The sequence below is a fragment of the Octopus bimaculoides genome, chromosome 1 (assembly GCF_046866305.1).
Source record: "Octopus bimaculoides isolate indiv1 chromosome 1, ASM4686630v1, whole genome shotgun sequence".
In the NCBI taxonomy this organism is placed as follows: domain Eukaryota; kingdom Metazoa; phylum Mollusca; class Cephalopoda; order Octopoda; family Octopodidae; genus Octopus; species Octopus bimaculoides.
In genome coordinates, this window is record NC_142928.1 from 53,241,584 (window position 1) to 53,262,437 (window position 20,854).

Sequence of the window (20,854 nt, forward strand, 5' to 3'; positions counted from 1 at the left end):
GCTACTACTGCTGCTGCTGCTACTACTACTACTACTACTACTACTACTACTACCACCACCACCACCACCACTGCTACTGCTGCTGCATTATAATTTCTGCCTTAGCAATGGTTTATGTTCACTGATAACATTTGGTTATTTTTACAAAATAGCTTCCCTTTTTTGCTTCTTTTGTAAATTTAAATATCCTAAGTAATCCTACTTGTTAGAGGAGGGAAGGGATATACTGTTTTTCTGACTTTAAATTACAACTAGAATTTCTTCCTATCTATCTATTTTGTAGCACTTCCATACTACCTTAATCTCTTCAAACAACACTTATCCTTTAATTTGTTAGCTCACTGAAACATTGCTATCCTTTAGAATTAAATACTTGATATTTTTAGGAGATAGCAGTTGTATCATTTCTCTATAATCATCATAAATTTCATTTTAATTTTTTATATTTTCTGCCAAATATTGTGTTTTTTTTTTGCTCTTTACAAGAAATATATTTTTAAATTGTTCTCTATCTTTCATAATTTTAGTTATTATGTTGCCTTTCGCTCTTACTTCACTGATTTAAATTGTGAGTTTTATCTGTGATATTGATGCACTTAGTGAAATGGATAATGCAAATATATAAGAAATATTAATTGCTGTAGATCAAGGAAATGAGTAGATATCATTATGTAGAAATTCAGCAATACTAAGCAATGTCATCAGCACAATTAATAGCATATACCTAGTAATTTGATGTATGATCTGTAGATCAAATGTACAACCTCAAAAGGTAAGCAGATAAATAAAAATGAAGGCTAGTAATAAATGTCATTGATGTTTATAATCTGTAACAATATTTCATGGGCAGTACAAGAAAATTTCAAAGATGAACTTAGAATTATTAATAATAATGAAGTTTATGATGTTAAAGGATTTTCAACAGAGCAGAACTTACATATATAAAACAATTGCTTTCCTTAATAATTTTATGGTACTCAGATGTTTCCTTTCTAATCTGCTATATTACTCATTTGAATTTTTGCAAATAGCTACTCACTGAAGGTGAAAGCTGTTCAACTTGTTTGTCCACTTGTGTATTGATCAGTACAAGTTAGCTATATTGAATTAAAAAGTGATAAATGTTAACTGAATGATTAAGTATTAGGTTTTGTCACTGGTTGACAGTTAGTTACTATCTAAAGATGATGTATGAAATTTATTTAATTGAAAAACAAATCAGACAGATTGATTAACTATATTCTTTGTCAACAGCAAGAGAATATTAACTGTTACTAGACCATTTGTGTAATAAATTATGAAAAGAAAATATAATCATCAGTTATCAAACTTCAATAGATTTCCCTTTTTTTTTTCCTCATTTTAACATTTTAACAAGATTATTATAACAGGCATCCATAAATGTTTGCATCTTTGAAAAAAAGCATTATTATACTGATACAAGCAACAGGGATCTAATTCTCATAAGAACGCATTCAACACAATTTCTCAGTTCATTATTGATTCACTAGCATGGGAAAGAGACAAAAACCAAAACTCATTCTACTTTATTGCAAGGATATGACTTAAATTGTATAACATATAAAGTATCTTAGATTAATATAATTTATGAATTGTCTTTAAAAAATTTACTCCTGGGTGAATAATCTACAAGAAATACATAACATAAAAAATGAAAATTTATTATTCCCTTAATTTATGGAATGACTGACACATATGAAAATGGATGATATCCAAAGATTAGCAATATAAACTCCAGGAATTTATAGATGAAAGATGAAATAAAAAAAGTAAAGAATGGTGTGATGAAAATTAGTAAGCATACATACCATAAAATTCATCTTTCCACCATAAAGAGCTGCAGTAAGAAAAAAAATTCAAAGATGTAATAAAGTGCTATAACCTGCTGAATAAATCCACCACACCTTTCAGTCCAGTATAACTGGGTGCTTTTGTGGAATAATTTTAAGTATCATTGAAATTGAGACTTGTGCTTTCTGAGACTTTGTTGCATTGATTAAGAGCCATAAACCACAAATCTTTGGGATTCTAATCTTATTCTAAAGAAATATGAATGAAATGAGAGAAAATACTGCAATCCTGATTTGATTTATAGAAAAAAGATTATGTAGCGTAGGAGTGGCTATGTGGTAAGTAGCTTGCTTACGAATCACATGGTTCCAGGTTCAGTCCCATTGCGTGGCATCTTGGGCAAGTGTCTTCTACTATAGCCTCGGGCTGACCAAACCCTTGTGAGTTGATTTGGTAGATGGAAACTGAAAGAAGCCCGTCGTATATATGTGTATATACATATATATGTGTGTGTGTATGTGTTTGTCCCCCCAATATCACTTGACAACTGATGCTGGTATCTTTACGTGCCTGTAATTTAGCGGTTCGGCAAAAGAAACCAATAGAATAAGTACTAATAAGTACTAGGCTTACAAAGAATAAGTCATGGGGTTGATTTGCTCAACTAAAGGCGGTGCTCCAGCATGGCCACAGTCAAATGACTGAAACAAGTAAAAAGAGAGTAGCACTGTACTATTTAAGCATTCTTTTCTACTCCAGGCACAAGGCTCAAAATCTTTGGGGAGGGGGTCAGTCGATTAGATCAACCCTAGTATGCCACTGGTACTTAATTTATCAACCCTGAAAGGATGAAAGGCAAAGTCGACCTCAGCGGAATTTGAACTCAGAACATAAAGACAGACGAAATACCACTAAGCATTTTGCCTGGCATGCTAACATTTCTGCCTTGTACTATTTAAGCATTGAAAGCAGCAGTTTTATAGGAAATACAACATTGAGTAACTACAGAAAACTTTCTCATTATATTGTGCATTATGATTTGTCAGTCTGATGGAGTTCATCTTTCCTCAAGATACAACTACTGACTGAAATATCTGGAACAGGGAGCAACTGCAATGTCATAGTCTCAGTTTGTTGAGAGCTTCTCTGTTTTTTTGCAGCACTTTTTGCATTCCTTATATATATTCCTAAAGTAATACAGGTAAATATTACAAAGAAAAAAAATGAGTTTTATAATTTCACAGTCTTTTACCTTGTAGATATAATGTATTCCAGACATGTAGATATCTACTTCAAGCCAAACAGAAAAAAATAATAAAATATCGATGTTCACAGTAATTTTCACACAAATTTTAATGCATTTGGTTATATTATTCTCTTGCTTTCTAACAGAATTCATGGAAGGGGGAAAATATTTCTTCAATATTGTGAAGGAAGGTGACACGGTAACATTTGCTACAGAAGATGAAACAGAGCGTACATTGTGGGTTCAAGCAATATATCGAGCTACAGGACAGACACACAAACCTGTACCTCCTGTAATGCAAACTAATAAAATTAGCAATACTCAGATATCAAGAATGCAAGGAGGTAAGTTATCATACATACATCTATACCTACATACATATACACAACCATGCATTATGCATGCATGTTCTACTATAGTTTATATTTTCTAAGTAGGGGTAAAAATCAGATGTTTTTTAATGCTTTTTAATATTGATTTTTGTTTTTATTAATAACATAATTGAAAATTACATTTCAAATAAATAACTGTGTAATCAGTTTTTACTTTTTGCTATTGCCTTGATTGTTCAACATTTGAAGTATGTGAATGATCATATATTTAAATTTTATTAATCATTCCCAGACATTTTATATTTGACTGTCTGGGATTGTGAACTTGTGTGTTGCACCTAAGCATTTGAGTTGCTGTCTTTGTTTGTATGTACTCAACCAGATATAATCAGGGTTACTCAGCAGCAACAACAATCCTTAACCTATGTGTCAACAGTTAGGAATATTTTGACAATTTTAATTTCACTATTTTTATTTATTATTATAAATTTATTTTCTAGATGCAGATAGAGCCCGAAAACATGGATTAGATGAATTTGTCCAGGCAGATCCATGTCTCTTTGATCATCATGAAATGTTTAGCCTTCTGCAAAATTTATCTCTTGATTATAGATTAAATGATACTTACACTTCATTAGTAAGTATACTTGAACTAATTTTTATGTTATTTCTATCTCGATCGATGCATTTATACTAGCACTTTTTAACTGGTGATATTTACAACTTTATCTCAAGAATAGATTAAATCCATAGTTAAAAAAATACAAGTTGAATTAAAGATTTCTTTATTTCAGTACATTTATTCAATACAATTATTCAATACAATTATTTCAACTCATTAACAATTTTTCAATAACTTTCTCTAAATTTATTTCCATGATTACTGTAAATCTTATTTCTGGTATAAAACCAAAAGAATATGCTTTTGATAAATATCTCTAGCAGTCATGGAGAATCAGTAAAGCCTTATTTAAAATCAATCTAAACTGTATACTTGCTTGTCTTGACAAATAATTTTCTTATATATGTGAGGTTTATGCTTAGGCTATTTTAATGTATCACTTTTGAATTCACAATGTTTAGTTATTCTTTCATTAATAAAATTTAATAAATCTACTTTAATCTGGTTTTGAGTATGTACCATTCCTATGTCTTTTGACTAAGTTTGCTGTTGAAGTGGAGGCGCAATGGCCCAGTGGTTAGGGCAGTGGACTCGCGGTCATAGGATCGCGGTTTCGATTCCCAGACCGGACGTTGTGAGTGTTTATTGAGCAAAAACACCTAAAAGCTCCATGAGGCTCCGGCAGGGGATGGTGGCGAACCCTGCTGTACTCTTCCACCACAACTTTCTCTCACTCTTACTTCCTGTTTCTGTTATGCCTGTAATTCAAAGGGTCAGCCTTGTCACACTGTGTCACGCTAAATCTCCCCCGAGAACTACGTTAAGGGTACACATGTCTGTAGAGTGCTCAGCCACTTGCATGTTAATTTCACGAGCCGGCTGTTCCGTTGATCGGATCAACTGGAACCCTCGACGTCGTAAGCGACGGAGTGCCAACAACAAGCTGTTGAAGTAAGATGCCTTCAATAGCTAATGACAGTAGATAAATACTGAAATAAATAAAAACAAAGATGTAGAAGCAAAAACATAAAAACTAATGAAAGATGTAAACAAAGATATTTATAATTGAAAAATAGGATTTTCATATCATTCCATGAAGTGAGTTTATAATTTAACCAAAATTCCTTCAGCCTCTACCAGTAGCTCATCTTTTGCTTTGAGGCAAATTTCTTGTTGCAGCAGCATTGGATTACCTTGAATTCCAAAGTTTGTTTGAGACAATGTAGTAACTTAATTATGGGCATAGTCTAGGCATCACAGAACAAATGTCTTTCACAAGACTAACATGGTTTGCTTCTTAGGTGTTTAGTTTTGGGTTTAGTCCCACTATGTAATACCTTGGAAAAGTATCTCCTTCTATAGTCCAAAGGTGACTAATACTTTGTGAAGGAATTTGAAAAACTGGAACTGAAAGAAGTCTATAGTGTGTGTGTGTGTGTGTGTGTGTGCACGTGTGAATGCTTACAAAGTATGCTGAGCTTTTGTGCAACCAGTGATGTCCTTTGTCTGCTATTTCTATGCTTTTGAATTCTTCTAGACAAAAAAAAAAAAAATCACTTGCTTGTAAAACAAGTAAGGATTGACTTGATAAAGAATGTATTACACCTTTATATGTAAAGAAACTATTTCAGCTATTATTAGCCATGAAAATATACATATAAGTGTCCTTTCTACTCTTTCACATTACTCTTTTATGTTAATATTGTGTATTCATTTATTTAGGGTTGGTTTAGTCCAGGCCAAGTTTTTGTCTTGGATGAATATACTGCTCGTTATGGTGTCCGGGGTTGTCATCGGCACCTTTGTTATTTGAATGATTTACTGACTCGGGCTGAAAAAGGAACAATGATTGACCCAACCTTAATTCACTATAGTTTTGCCTTTTGTGCATCCCATGTTCATGGAAATAGGTAAGAAATTATTTTTCTTGTATCATTTTTGTTTTCATAAAACACATTACACTGGCATTTTAAATTATGTAAATCATAATTTACTTTATAAGTTTTACTATTCAATGTATACACTATCAAAAACAATTAGGCACTGTTATTTTTGTGATATTATATTTCTTTGATTGATTGATGAGTGTTTACTATCTCAAAAGCTAGGAAGTCCAATTTTTTATTATCAATTATAAACGATAATAATTATTACTGAGCAAAATAAGCATTTTTGTTTCCTTTTTAGATATTTTCTTAAAATGTTATTTAGATATTAAACATACAAGCCACCTGCATTCAGTATATAATATGATTGCAAAAAAAAAACGTACAATAAAAGTACATTCTTATTCAGAGGTACATAACAATACAAATTCTTTTAACTATTAGTTAGTATAATAGTAATGCATGGCACATTCAAATAATCTTAATCTATGAATAGATGTTCTAAAGCAGTTTTATATATATATAATTGAATACCTGCTTTATTACAGTTGAATCTCATTCAGAAAAATTCAGTAGTAATGATTCACATTTAAGAAATAAGAAACTTAGCTCAGAAAGACTGAAAGATATGGGACTATAAAGTGCAATCAGTATCAAGTAGCTGGAAGAGAGGATACATGTTAGTATACATAACAAAGAAGGAAGTTGAGAAAAAGAGGGTTACACATGTTCTATATCATGAAAATCAGAAGTATGAGGTATTTCATATTGCATTGCTATATACCAGAAAATTGGGATATTGGGAATTACAAATTTATTATTTCAATAAGATACAGTCACTTTAAAATTTAATAAGAGTTACTTCCCTGTGATATTGGAAACAATGAAGTTGGTCGTCATTTTCAATACAGCTGTTTCACTTTTACATGACTAAGAGTTGTTACATTAAATGCTAGCATAACATGTTTTTAGTTAATAATAAAGTTTAAGTAAATCATTGATAAAGAAAAAAAATTATGTTGAAGCTTTTGATGAAAAAGAGGAGGATATAGCATCACATAATGTGGAGGACAACTGGAGGTTCCTAGGGGACAACCAGTTGAGAACTACTGACCAGATCTGTCACTGGTGCAAAGTCCCCACGCGACCTAAGGTAATGTGGTGGTGGAACAAGGTAGATGACTGGGCCATTAGAGAAAAGAAACAGGCATGGAAGGACTGGAAGTGTGGTGATAGCAGAGAACTGTATCAGATCACCAGAAGTGAAGCTAGGAGACAGGTTTACTTATTTTGACAGCTATGCTCTCGGAGCATCCACCTCCGCTTCTAACTTGGTCACCTAGGTAACAGAAGCTACCTACTACCTTTAGTTTACCCCCATGGCAGTTGATGTACATTTTTGGTGTTTACTGTACCTGTGCACCTAATACGCACAAAAGCTATTTTCTATGTTAACCTTCCTCTGATATTGCTGCACTTTTTATGTGTGCAAACCTTAAACTGGGTGCATCTTACTGAGTTACTACCTACACCTTTTCTACAGATCGAGCAGGGCCATCTATCTGAAGGGACTTGTGATTTGTCTGCCTTCCTACTTACTAACAGTTTGAATTTTGCTAGGTTAACTCTAAGGCCCTTTGATTCTAGACCTTGCTTCCATATCTGGAACTTCTTCTCTAGTTCTGGTTGTGATTCAACTATAAGAACAAGGTCATCAGCATAGAGGAGCTCCCAGGAGTAGCCTGTCTTGAATTCCTGTTATTGCCTGGAGGACTATGATGAACAAGAGTGGACTGAAGACTTATCCTTGGTGAACCCCTACTTGTATCCTGAATTCTTTGTTGTACTAATTGCCAATCCTCACCTTACTGGTAGCATCTTTGTACATGACTTGTACAGCTCTCACCAGCCACTTGTCTATTCCACATTGTCTACCAGATAAGAGATCAAAAGCTTTCTCCAAGTCAACAAAAGCTAAGTACGGAGGTTTATCTTTGGCTAGGTATTTCTCCTGCAGCTACCTTACCAGAAATATTGCATTAGTGGAGCTTCTCCCTGGCATAAAACCAACCTGCATCTCATCTAGACTAATTCTCCCCTAATTAGTTGAGCTATGACTTCCATAACATTCATCACCTGATCCAACAATTTGATACCTCTGTATTTCTGTCCAAAGCATCACCTTTACCTTTGTAGCAGTTGACTATGTTGCTGCTAAACCAGTCATTAGGTATGACTCCTTTGTGAATTACCTGATGTATAATACAGGTGATGAGACCATAGCCTACACTGCCAGATATTTTAAGCATCTCAGAAGTGATCCCTGAAGGGGATACAATCAGAGGAACAATGAAAAATTGTTAGACAGTTCAGGGATTCTTCATTTGAGGATCCTGAATGAACATATGCACACAACAACATCTACATATGGAATACACACACACACACACACACACACACACACACACACAAATAATAATGAAACATACACACTTGTGTTTTGCTGTGATATGCAGACTCATGAGTGCAAGAGTATCCACATATACATATGCACAATGCACACATGTATGCATACATCAACCAATTCATGTAACAACAATCTTCAAAAGCTGTCTTGACTTTAAAAAAATGGGTAAAATAGGAACCTTGCAACTTTGTTAGTGACCAGCTTGAATTTTGCAAAGGAAGAAAAACTTAAAATAAATTCCAAAGTAAACATCTATCCATCAATCAATCAGTCAGGTGCAAGAATTGCTGTGTGGTTAAGAGGTGCTAATTAAGAAGTACAGGCATGCCAGGATGATTAACAAGTTTGCTTCATAACCATATGTTTGATCCTGCTAGATAGCATGTGTCTCTTGCATGGGCAAGTAGTCATCTACTATACTTGTAAATATGTGTGTGTATGTGTTCCCATTTTATTAACATTGTTCATGTCTGCTGCAAAAATTGGCCTTTGAGAGATTTATTATTTGAAAGACCAGAAGAATAAGTAACTTATTTGTTGTAAGGGCTGTTGATAAGAAGGGCATCTAGCCATAGAAAAACTTCCTCAATTACTCTTGTTGATATAATATTTTATTACTTAAATATTGGTGTAAGGATAGCATTTCATAACTGTTTCTATGAGATTTTTTTTATATTTTGCAGGCCTGATGGCATAGGAACAGTTCTTCTCTCTGAAAAAGAGAAGTTTGATGAAATTAAGGAGCGATTGCGTGTACTATTGGAGAATCAGATCACAAACTTTAGGTAATTTCATTTTTGCCATGTTTTTTTTATGCAAGTTGCTCAGATATTTAAATAAAGCCTCATGAATTATGTACAACTGAAGTTGTTATTAACATCAGCTGTTTAAGTTGTAAATTGTTACATATCAATAATATCATACTTTTGAAAACTTTAATGAAAACTTGTTTCTATGACCTCCTTCAATATATTCACTTTTCGGTTATTTATTACATGAGATCTTTAATGTTTATCTACTTCCATCAATAAGTTTATGATTAATTTACTAGTTAAATGCTTCTTAATTGCATCTAGAAGAAAAGATTTAAAATCAATATTGTTTATTAAACAAGTTGCAAGAGAAAGAAAAGTGTAGTTGGTAGTAGAATCATTAGAGTGCCAGGTAAAATGTCTTGTGGTATTAAGTTATGTCCTGTTATGTTCTCAGTTCAAATTAGTCAACTTTACTTTTCCTCACTTTCAATTTGATAAAATAAGTAATGGAAATAAGTATTGAATGTTAGAAACCAGTATAAAAGAAGTAGCAAAGTTATATATTTTTACTAAATATTAGTAAATGAGATGAAATTATTTCGAAAATTAATTGCATGTGCGTATTGTATATCAAATTCGTTTATGAATATTACATTTGTAATTTTATTTTGTAGATATTCCTTTCCATTTGGAAGGCCTGAAGGTGCTCTGAAAGCTACTTTATCTTTGTTAGAACGCGTAAGTAATATGAGATTCTTATTAGTTTTTGTTTCTACAACTAATTCAACTTTTTCTTCAAAGTTTGAATAAAAATACAATTTTAAATAACTTTTTAATGTGCATTACTTATTAGATTGCTCTCATTTAATTAAATTTAATCCAAGACAATAATTCATGGGAACTACACAATGAGAATCAATTACAAGCAAGAGATTAACACAATATCTTTTAGCTGTATTTTAAACTACTATTTCCATTGACTTGATATGCAAGAAATTATAAAAATTTTAACTTTTTATCATAATTTTAGTTAGAGAACTGTGTAGTTATAATAAAAGATGAACACTTCTCATTTGATATCTTGTATTTTGTAAAAGCAAATGAGTATACATTTCTTAAATATATATATATGCTGTAGTTTTCTATCTTGTCATGAATTGTTTCAATTGTTATCATTAAATATTTGTCATATTAGACAAATTTTCATATCTCTTTGGAAATGTTCAACTTATTTAATAATTATTTAGCACTATTTAATCTGTGTCATATAACTCAACTACATCTTTCTTAACATTATGTATTACAAGTCATTCTCTCTAAGGCTAAATACCATGGCATTCTTCATTGTTATGTCCTTCTTGTTCTCTAAATTTAAAATAACTTAAAGATGTTACTGAATGAATCCACTCAGTTGAACTCCTTTATAATTGCTTACTGTTTTATTTGTCAGCAATAAGAAAAAGAAAGCTGAGGTTTCATCAGTGAGACCTATGAAGTAAATTTATTACTTTGGTTCTCAATTTTAGAAATTTGTTTCTTATTTTAGAAATTTGTTTCTTATTTTAGAAATTTGTTTCTTAGATAACCTCATTTTCATATTTCTCAGGACCATATTGTTACTTCTGTTCTTTAATATGTTTATTATTTAAGTTGCATAAAATAAGCATTTTGTCTATTTTACAAAGAAATCCCCTCAGGTCATCATCATCATCATCATCATCATTTAACATCCTTTTTCCATGCTGGCATGGGTTGGAAGGTTTAACTAGAGCTAGTCAGCTGTGGACCAGACTAGGTTCCAGTCAGATTTGAATTCTATGGCTGGATGCCTTTCACAGTGCCAACCACTTTACAATGTGGTGGGTGCTTTTTACATGGCATCTGCACAAGTGCTCTTTACATGGAACCAGCGTTAGTGCTTTTTACACAGCCTGACACAAATGCTTCCTACATGTCCTAATATAGGTGCTTTTAATACGACCTGGTTCCTGTGCTTTTTGCATGACACAGGCATAGGTAATTTTTACATGATACCAGCATGGGTGCTTTTTATGTGGAACTGGCATAAGGCTCTTGTAAGGCAAAAACCCTTTCAGCTAAAGGGGAGAATTAACTATCCTTCTGTGGTACAAAATAATATTCTAATCATCATCATCACCATCATCATCATCATCATCATCATTTAATGTCTATTTTCCATGCTGGCATGAGTTGAATGATCTGACAGGAGCTGGCAAGCTGGAGAGCTGCACCAGGTTCCAGTTGTCTGTTTTGGCATAATTTCTACAACAGGATGCCTTTCCTAATACCAACTACTTTACAAAGTGTACTGAGTGCTTTTTACATGGCACTGGCACATGTGCTTTTATGTGGAACTAGCACAAGTACTTTTTATGTGGTACTGGCACCAATGGGATTTCCAAGTAACTTACAAGACAAAGACCTCTTAGTTGAAAGAGGGAGTGAAACTGAGGGAAGTGGCTGTGTGGTAGGCAAGAGGTTAGAGATAGTTGTCTTACTATAGAGAAGAGACTTGGACAGTAGGACAAGGAAGGAGAAGATGGGAAGGAGTTTGAGAGAAAGATAGAGAGAGAGATGGACACCCTGATTAACTGTACAAGTGACTAACCGATATCCCGCTTTGCCAGATATTTAAGCATCTTGGCAGTGATTCCTCTCTTCAAAGACTGATTTACCCTATCTACCAAACTACTGTGGATTCAGTTAGCTGGTCCCTCTGTTGGGTTCACATTAGGCAGACTCTCCTTCTCACATGCATTCTCTATATTTAGCAGCTGTTCATAATGGCACTTTCAAGCCTCTTTCTTTGCAGAATCGCTAACTACAAGTGAACTGTCATCCATGCAAATGCACTTCTCTCCTACAATATTGCAATTTTCTCTAACACACTGTCTTGCAATCCAAAACATCTCAAGTCTCTGCTTCTCTTGTCGCAGAACATTGACAAACTTCTTTTTTGCTTCTCCCCTAGCTAAATATACCTGTCTCCTACTTTTAATTCTAGCAACCTGATACAGTTCTCTGCTACCACCTCTCTTCCATTCTTGTTTCTTTGTTCAAATGGCCCTATCTACTACACTGTTGCACTACCTTGACACCTTAAGTCTGAATGGGACTTTGTATCAGCCACAAATTTGGTCAGTGGCTCTCATTAAGTTGTCCTGTGAGAGCTTCAAAATGACCTCAATATTATATGTCACTATCTCCTTCTTGCCAAATGCATCAATTAGAATGTCTCTAAATTTCTGACTATTCAGAGGAGACTTTCTCTTCCAGACTGGTTTGCTTCTTGGAATCCCTCTAGTCTGAAATCTGAAGTTATTTCTTCCAGTCAATTCATATATTACTTTATTTTGTCCAAATTTAGCAATAACAAGAAGTATACTTAGTGTTTGCATTATTAAAAATTAAAATTCAGTTTGTTACTAATAACTTGGATTTACAATCTCTGAATTTGAACAAATAATTTATTTGTGAATTTAATTTCATTCAACATATATATGTATTTTTATTTATTTTAGGTTCTGATGAAAGATATAGTGACACCAGTCACTCCTGAAGAAGTTAGGAAAGTTATTAAGAAATGTTTGGAAAATGCTGCGTTAGTTAATTATACTAAGATATCTGAATATGCAAAAATTGAAGGTAGGGTTTTCTTTATTTTCCTTTATGTGTTCCAGCCTGAAGGCTGTAGCCATGCTGGGGTACTGCCATTTTTAAGGGCTATTAAGAAAGTCTTTAGACATTGTATGAGCTTGTTATTAAGTTTTTAGCTATTTCACAGAAATTGTGAAAGTGCATGGCTTAATGGTTAATGTTTTCAGCTCACAATTGTAAGTGCATGTATTTGATTCCCAGTGGCATGTTGTGTCCTTGAGCAAGACACCTTATTTCATATTGCTCCAGTCTACTCAACTTGTAAAAATGAGTTGTACTTGTAATTCAAAAGGCCAGCCTTGTCACATTCTGTGTCACACTTAATCGCCCTGAGAACTACATTAAAGATACACGTGTCAGTGGAGTGCTCAGCCACTTACATATTAATTTTATGAGCAGGCTGTTCTGTTGATTGGGTCAACTGAAACACTTGTCATCATAACTGATGGAGTATCAGTTTTTATTTCACAGAAACATATTTGTAATGACTAATGCAATATATTTTCTAAATATGAAAAGAATTTGTCTGTTATTTAAGGTAAAAGAAATTTTTTTTATTTTTAAAATTGAAATGTTAAAGGGATTTTTAAAAAGATTGAAACAGACAGTTTTAAAGTGATTTTACCAGAAAATATATCTTAAATTCTGTCCAACCTATGTGATGGTGATGATTTGTATCTATGTGTATACACACGGACACACAGACATGTGTATACAGACACACAGATACAAAAACATCTGCACACACATACACACCAGTTTTCTTTCAGTTTCTATCTACCAAATCCAGTTACAAGGTTTTGGTTTACCCAGAACTTTAATAAAAGACACTTACCCAAGGTGCCATGCTGTGGGGATGAACCTGAAATTATATGATTGGAAAGTAGGCTTTGCAGCCACATAGCCATGCCTACATCTGCTGTTTCTATTATTTACATAATTCTGTAAAATGTGGAGTGGACTTGCAGTCCAGTAATTATACTTTGTATTGATCCTAATTAATAACTTATTAATAAACTTATAGCTTTTATTTATATTACTATGTTATTATATATCACATCCTACTCATTTTCCTCCTATTTTCATTTTGAAAATAAACCCCTTCATCCTACTTTCCAGGTTCTTAGACATAAACTTTTAATTATATTTTAAAAAGTTTTTACTTATTTCATCTAATAATACATCTATCTTTACAGCAAATGAACGTGCTGCTGGTATGAAAATGTTCATATATTTGTTGTTTCTGTTTTGTGTTTAGTTTCAGTGCATGTTATTGTGATGCAGTTGTCTTTAAAATTAGAATTAAGTTGATGTCCGTGTTGTTGCTTTATATATATTTTGAAAAAAAAAGAATAAAGTTATTGTAATTTGTGGTTCATCATCATCATCATCATTGTTTAATTTCCGCCCTCCTTGCTAGCATAGATGGGATAGTATTACAATTAATTATATCTATTATGTTTCTTAAATTCATTTATGTAATCTTTTAATTCTTTTACTTATATCTAACAATTATAGTTATATATATATATTTAGATTCTAATTTCTGCTTGTTTAATTTGGGAACAATTATTTTCCTGTTGTAATCTATGTATTAGTTAAACTTAATATCTGTATCAACTTTATTTATCCATCTTCCTTTATTTAGATAAATGAAAACAAAAAACTGCATGAAAAGTTTATGAAGATTGATAGATCTTATAATTTTATACTAGTTGTTTAATAATGACAAATATATATAAAACACACTAGTAAATGTAATTGGTTTCAAAATATCACTTTTCTATGATGATGGTTGTCATTTAAAACTTATGACTTAACCTTCCTGTTGACATGGAAATGTTGATGTAAAATGATGTCATTAGAACTACCAGATACATTTTAGTATTTCCTTATAACTTGTATTCAATTTAGATAACAATGGTGTCATGCTGGTGTTGAAAGAGTTGATGTAGGATGATAGTATATTATCCTTGATTATTGTGTTAGACTTTCAATCTTTTCAGCGAGGTATCCTGATGCCAACTTTCACCTGTTTTCAAACATGAAACAGGTGAGATTTGGCATCAGGAAGTGCACCCAGTTGTAATAAACTCTGCCCCAACATAGTTTCATCAACCCATGCAAGCATGGAAAAGTAGGCATTAAGATGATGATGATGGATGATGATGTATGTATATATGTATGTATTTGTGTTGTGATTTATCTGCATATAATCATTCTGTGTTTCTCTCCTGGTATGTGGCCTTTCTTGGATGAGAAGACTTGCTTTTGAATGTGTAATACTACCCCAGAATCTACAGATAAGATTATCTCTAGACCCTCTACTACTAAGAACATCAACAGCCTGCAAGTTTTACACATATTTCACTATTTAATGGGCAGTTTGATTTTTCTTGAATTGCAGGCTGTACTTCCTAGTTATAGAAGTACCATTTACTTCTATTCAGTGCAAGATGAATCTTAGCCGGTATACCATCAGCACCTGGTGTGTTTTTCTGATTTGACCTATTTGATGACAGTTTTGACTTCCTCTATATTAGGATTTTTACCCATTTCTTCTATATTATAGTGCTGCAGTAGATCTTTTATGACATTCTCATATGTTATGGATAGATTGTAGAAAAGAACTGTGAAATGCTCTAGAGTAGATAACAAGTAATATCTAAAAAGGTTTGTCAGTCAGCCTCATGGACAAAATGGAAAAAGGCATTGTCCCAGAGGATGGTAAGGGAGATGTGCTGCAACAGCCACTCTGACACATGGGGCTTGCACTTGTGGATAACCATCTCCACCTCAATAGCAGTGAGCAGGGATGTGGTCTAGGCTCCAAGAATGCCAGAGGTCTCTACTGCTACAGACTCAACGACAAACCTGTTAGAGAGTAGCCAATACTTAAATAGTTTGCCCTTCTTGGCCTGTTGAGCAGTGAACCCTGGGCTGGACACTGAACACATCTATTACCACTAGAGAAGGTGTTAAATTATGTGGTATCCACAATGAGGGGGGGGGCCTACAACCATGGAATGGGAAAATTGTCATACCGTCAAGCCGTTTACTGTCCCTTTCGTCTAACTCCATTGGCTCAAGTTGGGAAGGGAAGCCTGCAATGTTCAGGCCATGTTTTATAATCTCATTGAGAGTAGCATGGTATGGAGGGCAGCCAGTACTATAATGGCATGACAATAAGTGAGGTTGAAAGAATCCACAGTAGATCCACAGCAGCATTTGTGAGGCTTACAGATCTATTTGGCAAATTGCTTATGTCAGGCATAAGATTTTTCAGGTTTTAAAGCAAAGAAAATTCAATATCATTTTTAATTCTCTTTACAATTAATGAATTGTTTTCCCTCTGAACAATGTTGCAACGATTTGAAAAGGTGACAGCTAGATGGAGCATGGTCAGGAGAATAAAGAGGATGAAGCAAAAGTTTCATAATTAGTGCCATAAACATTTCCTGAGTGAATTGAGTAATATGTAGTCTACATGTGAACAACATCCCTTAATGTTTGACCAATAATGGGAGTATTTTCTGCAAATTTTTGTGCAATGCTTCCAATTCATGACAATATTTGTCTTTATTAACTGTTTTATTTTGGTTTAACACTTTATGGATAAACAACAACCTTCATAACCCTATCAAACACAGAGCATAATGTTTTGGGGTGTAGTCTTGGTTTGAGAATGGATTCTCCTTTTTCATTGGATACTATCCAATGTTGTTTTCATTGAATATGATTGTTTTCACCCCTTCTGATGATTCTATCCAGGAAAAGTTTGGTAGCAAGTCTACACTTCAGTGACACTCAGAAGACAATTCTTTGGTTAAACTGAGAAGCAGTCAGATGTTGATTGATCCACAGACCAAGTCGAGACACTTTCTCTGTTTGTGAAGGTGCCTTATGATCAAAGTGTGTCTTGAATTGAACTGTTTTGCTAATTTTTGTGCAGTTTGCTTTGGATTTTCCTCAATTACGGTTTTCAGAACCTGAATATTGACAGAATTGGTCATCCAGAATGAGGGAAATCTGTGAGAGAAAAATTTCCTGAGCAAAACTGGCCAAACCATCACTGGTTTGTCTGGACACTTAAAACTTCATTCCCACAGGCAGTATGAATATTTCTTATTGTTTCTATTGCTGACGAACCCCTTTTGAATTCATATAGCATGTGGTGTCTAATATGAATCTGATCTAAACTCATTGAAAAGAGTAAAATCAATACACATTTAACCATTCTGGTAAAAAGTAATCTGCTAAGAAAGAATAATACATTAGAATGTAAAAATTAATGCATATTTTACCATAAATATTGGAAATGTTCTCTCAAAGTGATCATGTCAATAAACGCAACAGGACTTTCTTTCCATTCTAATACACACATGTACATGTATGTATATGTTTATCTATCTGTCTCTCTCTCTCTCTCTGTCCATGTGTGTGGGTGCATGTGTGCGCATGTATATACACACACATATATGAATGTGTTGTGTTTGTATATATATATGTATTTATATATATATATATATATATATATACACACACACACAAATACACATATTTTTACATATTTGTCAAATTTAATTCAAATAATGTTTATCTAAAAGCCTCATTCTCATTATTATTTTAGTAATTGCAAATAGATGATAGCTTTCAAACTTTTATTTCAATAATGGGAGAAACTAATAGGAGTATTGATGAGATGACTGTGATCCTATAATCCATTATGACAATGGCATAACACTGCAGGTGTTGTACTCATGTTGTGAAGGTTACATTGCAAGATTGCATTCTACTGCAGACTTTACCCACATGTGTAATTGAGTGAATTATTTGTTAACACTGTTACTGCTTATTGTTTTGAATCATTTCTTATTAGCTGTACCTATTCTCAGTTATATGTATTAGACCATATATGAGTTAAATACTGGCCAAAAATGCATCTCTATGCAGATAATAGTACATGAATATTAGTTGTTTTTTTTAATTGTTGCATGTTTAATGTAGAAATATGTTGTAAAAATATTTTACACTTGAGAATATATAGTATATCGCATGAATAATAAATAGAACAGTAATATATATTTAGAGCAGCTTTCTTTTTTTATAATGCTGTATAGTGTTTGTGGTAATTAGTTTATAAATGCTAATGTACTTTTGTTTTATTAAAGCACAATAAAGGACACTATTGAGCTATTCAAATACAGTTCCACTATCATTGTCATATGCCAATATTAATGCAAAGACAAATGCTAAAGAGATTGTGGCACTAACTTCTCAATAGTGGATTATGTGTTGTGAGAGTATATTCATAAAGTTGCTTTTTTTCAAAATTTCCGTTATTTCCAAAAGTATTAGATCTTTCTCTCTCCGGCCGGGAAACTTTGTATTTCCTCTTCAGCAAGACACCTATATCTGTTTCACTGTAACCTTTTCATCATCACCATCTCCAATGCCACCTCCTCTCTTAAAAGTTTTTGTCTTTCAAGTACTTGTTGACCTTGTCAGTACAGATGCCACTTAAAAGCACCCAGTCCACACTGTAAAGTGGTTGGTGGTTCAGAAGGGCATCCAGCTGTAAAAACCTTGCCAAGACTGACCTCGCTTGTGCTTGTGCCACATAAAAAGCACTACTCACCTCACCTGTGCTTGTGCCTCATAAAAAGCACTAAGTCCACTCTGCTGAGTGGCTGGTGCTGTAAAAATCTGGTGCAGTACCATTCCACTTATGTTAGTATTGAACATGGATGTTAAATGATGATGAGATATCATATGTATTGCTGCAACTACTTTGTGTGAGTCAGCATTAAACAGGATTGTTGTGAAATACATGAAATTACCATAAATCCTCGAGTATAATCCGCATTTTTCCCCCAAAATTTAAAGGTCACAATCCCTAGTGCGTACTATATACAACGTTAAAAATGAAAAATATTTTCTAAGCAATATCCAAGTCACTATTTGCTGTCCGGCAATGTTTATCCAGATGCATTTTGTGATGTCGGGCGTGAAAATACCTTAAGCTAAGCCTGAAAGCAATGAAGTCATGAAAGAATCATACATAACTTGCAGTAAGCAACATATATTAAAATAGAAGTGTTGTATATTGTCTGCACTGGATGGTACTCAGGATGACATTGTATAGAAAGATGAAATAAATGAAAGTGAATCTTCTGATGTTGACTATGAATCTGACGATGACGGAGATTTATACTACAATGACGCTGACATGTTTACGGAGGAACAAATGGAACAGTTATTTGATGCTGAAAGTGACGTTGAATTTGAAGGATTTGAATAAATGTTTTTGCTTTTGTAACTGATAGTGATAAATATGTAAAAGCAATTTACTTAATATTTATTTTTCACTGACGTTACTACTGTTATTTCTTTATTTTCTACAAACAAAATGTACAAAAAGGCTACACGTTTGCATTATGCTATATATACAATAATAATAAAGGACGTTACCGTATATATATTTACAAACCAAGGACGTTATATAGACCTCTTTGACTCAAGTTAGAAAAGGTTTAGGTTTTTCAGAGGTACAGCCCCCTAAAAATCCCCTGCATATTATATTCAAGGGCGGACTATACTCAAGGATTTATGGTAGGTATCCAAGAATGGAGATGAGATTGATGTAGTGACTAGTAAAAAGTCACATAAGTACTTACTATGATATTTGAATCAGACACTTAGAGGTCAATAAGAAAGGGTGTAATTTTAGGAGCATCAGTATCTTATATACATAAATGGAGTTCTAGCACTATATTTACAGGTCAATAATGTTATAATCCAGCATTAATGCTCATGTTTTTAATATAATTTTAGAAATAACTGCAAGTACTACACAATGATATCTTATATGATTAATATAATTAGTTTTTATTATTATCTCAGTATTGAGTCATTGATGGTGACAGCAGAATCAGTTGAGTCCCAGTCAAAATGATCTTGTGATATTTAGATATATTCCTTTACCTTCTGAGTTGAAATACTGTCATGGTTAGCACACCTTTCATCTCTCTGTGTGTCATTTAATGAGTACCAGTAATACACAGGTTGTCTATTTAATCAACTTTGCTCATCTCTTAACAATCTGTATCATTGTGTTGGGTCAACGCATCAAATCAGTATTGAATTATTGGAGGTTATATATACATATATATATATATATATATATATATATATATATATATATAATCATAAATCCAAAGGAGAAGCACACTCTAAGTTATAGAGCAGTAGAATAATTAGATAAAGATAGCAAAGGCTGGTCTGTGGGGTTACCCTTGGTTTCACATCCATAAAGATGGACATGAAACCGAGGGTAACATTATAGATGAACCATAGCTACCTTTCTCTAATTATATATATATATATATATATATATATATATATATATATATATATAGTGAGTTCAAACAAGAAAAATGGCAAAAAAACAACAACGCAAGGACGTGATAGAGATATTGTGTTACTGGACGCTCAGGAAAGGAAAGCGGCCTTTCGACTGAACCTGGAGTACCTAATTCGCAGAATTCTTGTACCTTCGGATTACTGTTCCTACTCACTCGGATTATGCCATTTCTGCACCTTGATTATATATATATATATCAAAAGTACCATCAGAAAATATCTTGAATAAAAGATGACCACAGCATTATGTACATATAATTTTAAAATAGAATATAGCTGTTTTCTTTTCTCTCAGCTCATTTGTACTCTATCATTCAATCATACTATTATTTCACATTCAATCAAGTATTGACAATAAATACTAAATATCATAAACACTAAAACTGAACCCGGTGGTTTATTAAATGTAAAGTTGAAGCTATTAGAAAAACCATTTCTTATGATCCAATCTCCTTTTGCATGTTAAAAAGAACAAAATCATTTAACTATAGAAATACAGGTACAAATATTCCTATAGAGAACAACTAATAGATTTAAATGACTCTTGTACTTTTTGTCTTCCATGGAAAAATAAAAGGTTAAGGTGTCACCTGCAATATTTCTAATATCAGAAATGACAAGGGGCTTGCAGAGT

The 20,854-nt window shown here is 33.1% G+C and overlaps 1 protein-coding gene across 27 annotated transcripts in view; it reads left to right on the forward strand.

Annotated features, from left to right (window-relative positions):
- The window catches only part of LOC106881656 (calcium-dependent secretion activator 1), a 240,691-nt gene that overhangs the window by 54,843 nt on the left and 164,994 nt on the right, over positions 1-20,854 (forward strand). For 15 of the 27 annotated variants that reach the window (XM_089359140.1, XM_089359365.1, XM_089359056.1 and 12 more), the window contains 7 exons: positions 3,205-3,402; positions 3,891-4,027; positions 5,735-5,922; positions 9,049-9,150; positions 9,795-9,858; positions 12,663-12,786; positions 13,995-14,012. In XM_089359140.1, the coding sequence (XP_089215266.1) occupies positions 3,205-3,402; positions 3,891-4,027; positions 5,735-5,922; positions 9,049-9,150; positions 9,795-9,858; positions 12,663-12,786; positions 13,995-14,012 (831 nt within the window). The remainder of the gene's footprint in view (positions 1-3,204; positions 3,403-3,890; positions 4,028-5,734; positions 5,923-9,048; positions 9,151-9,794; positions 9,859-12,662; positions 12,787-13,994; positions 14,013-20,854) is intronic. The other 12 variants (XM_089359131.1, XM_089359497.1, XM_089359253.1 and 9 more) reach the window with 1 other exon arrangement.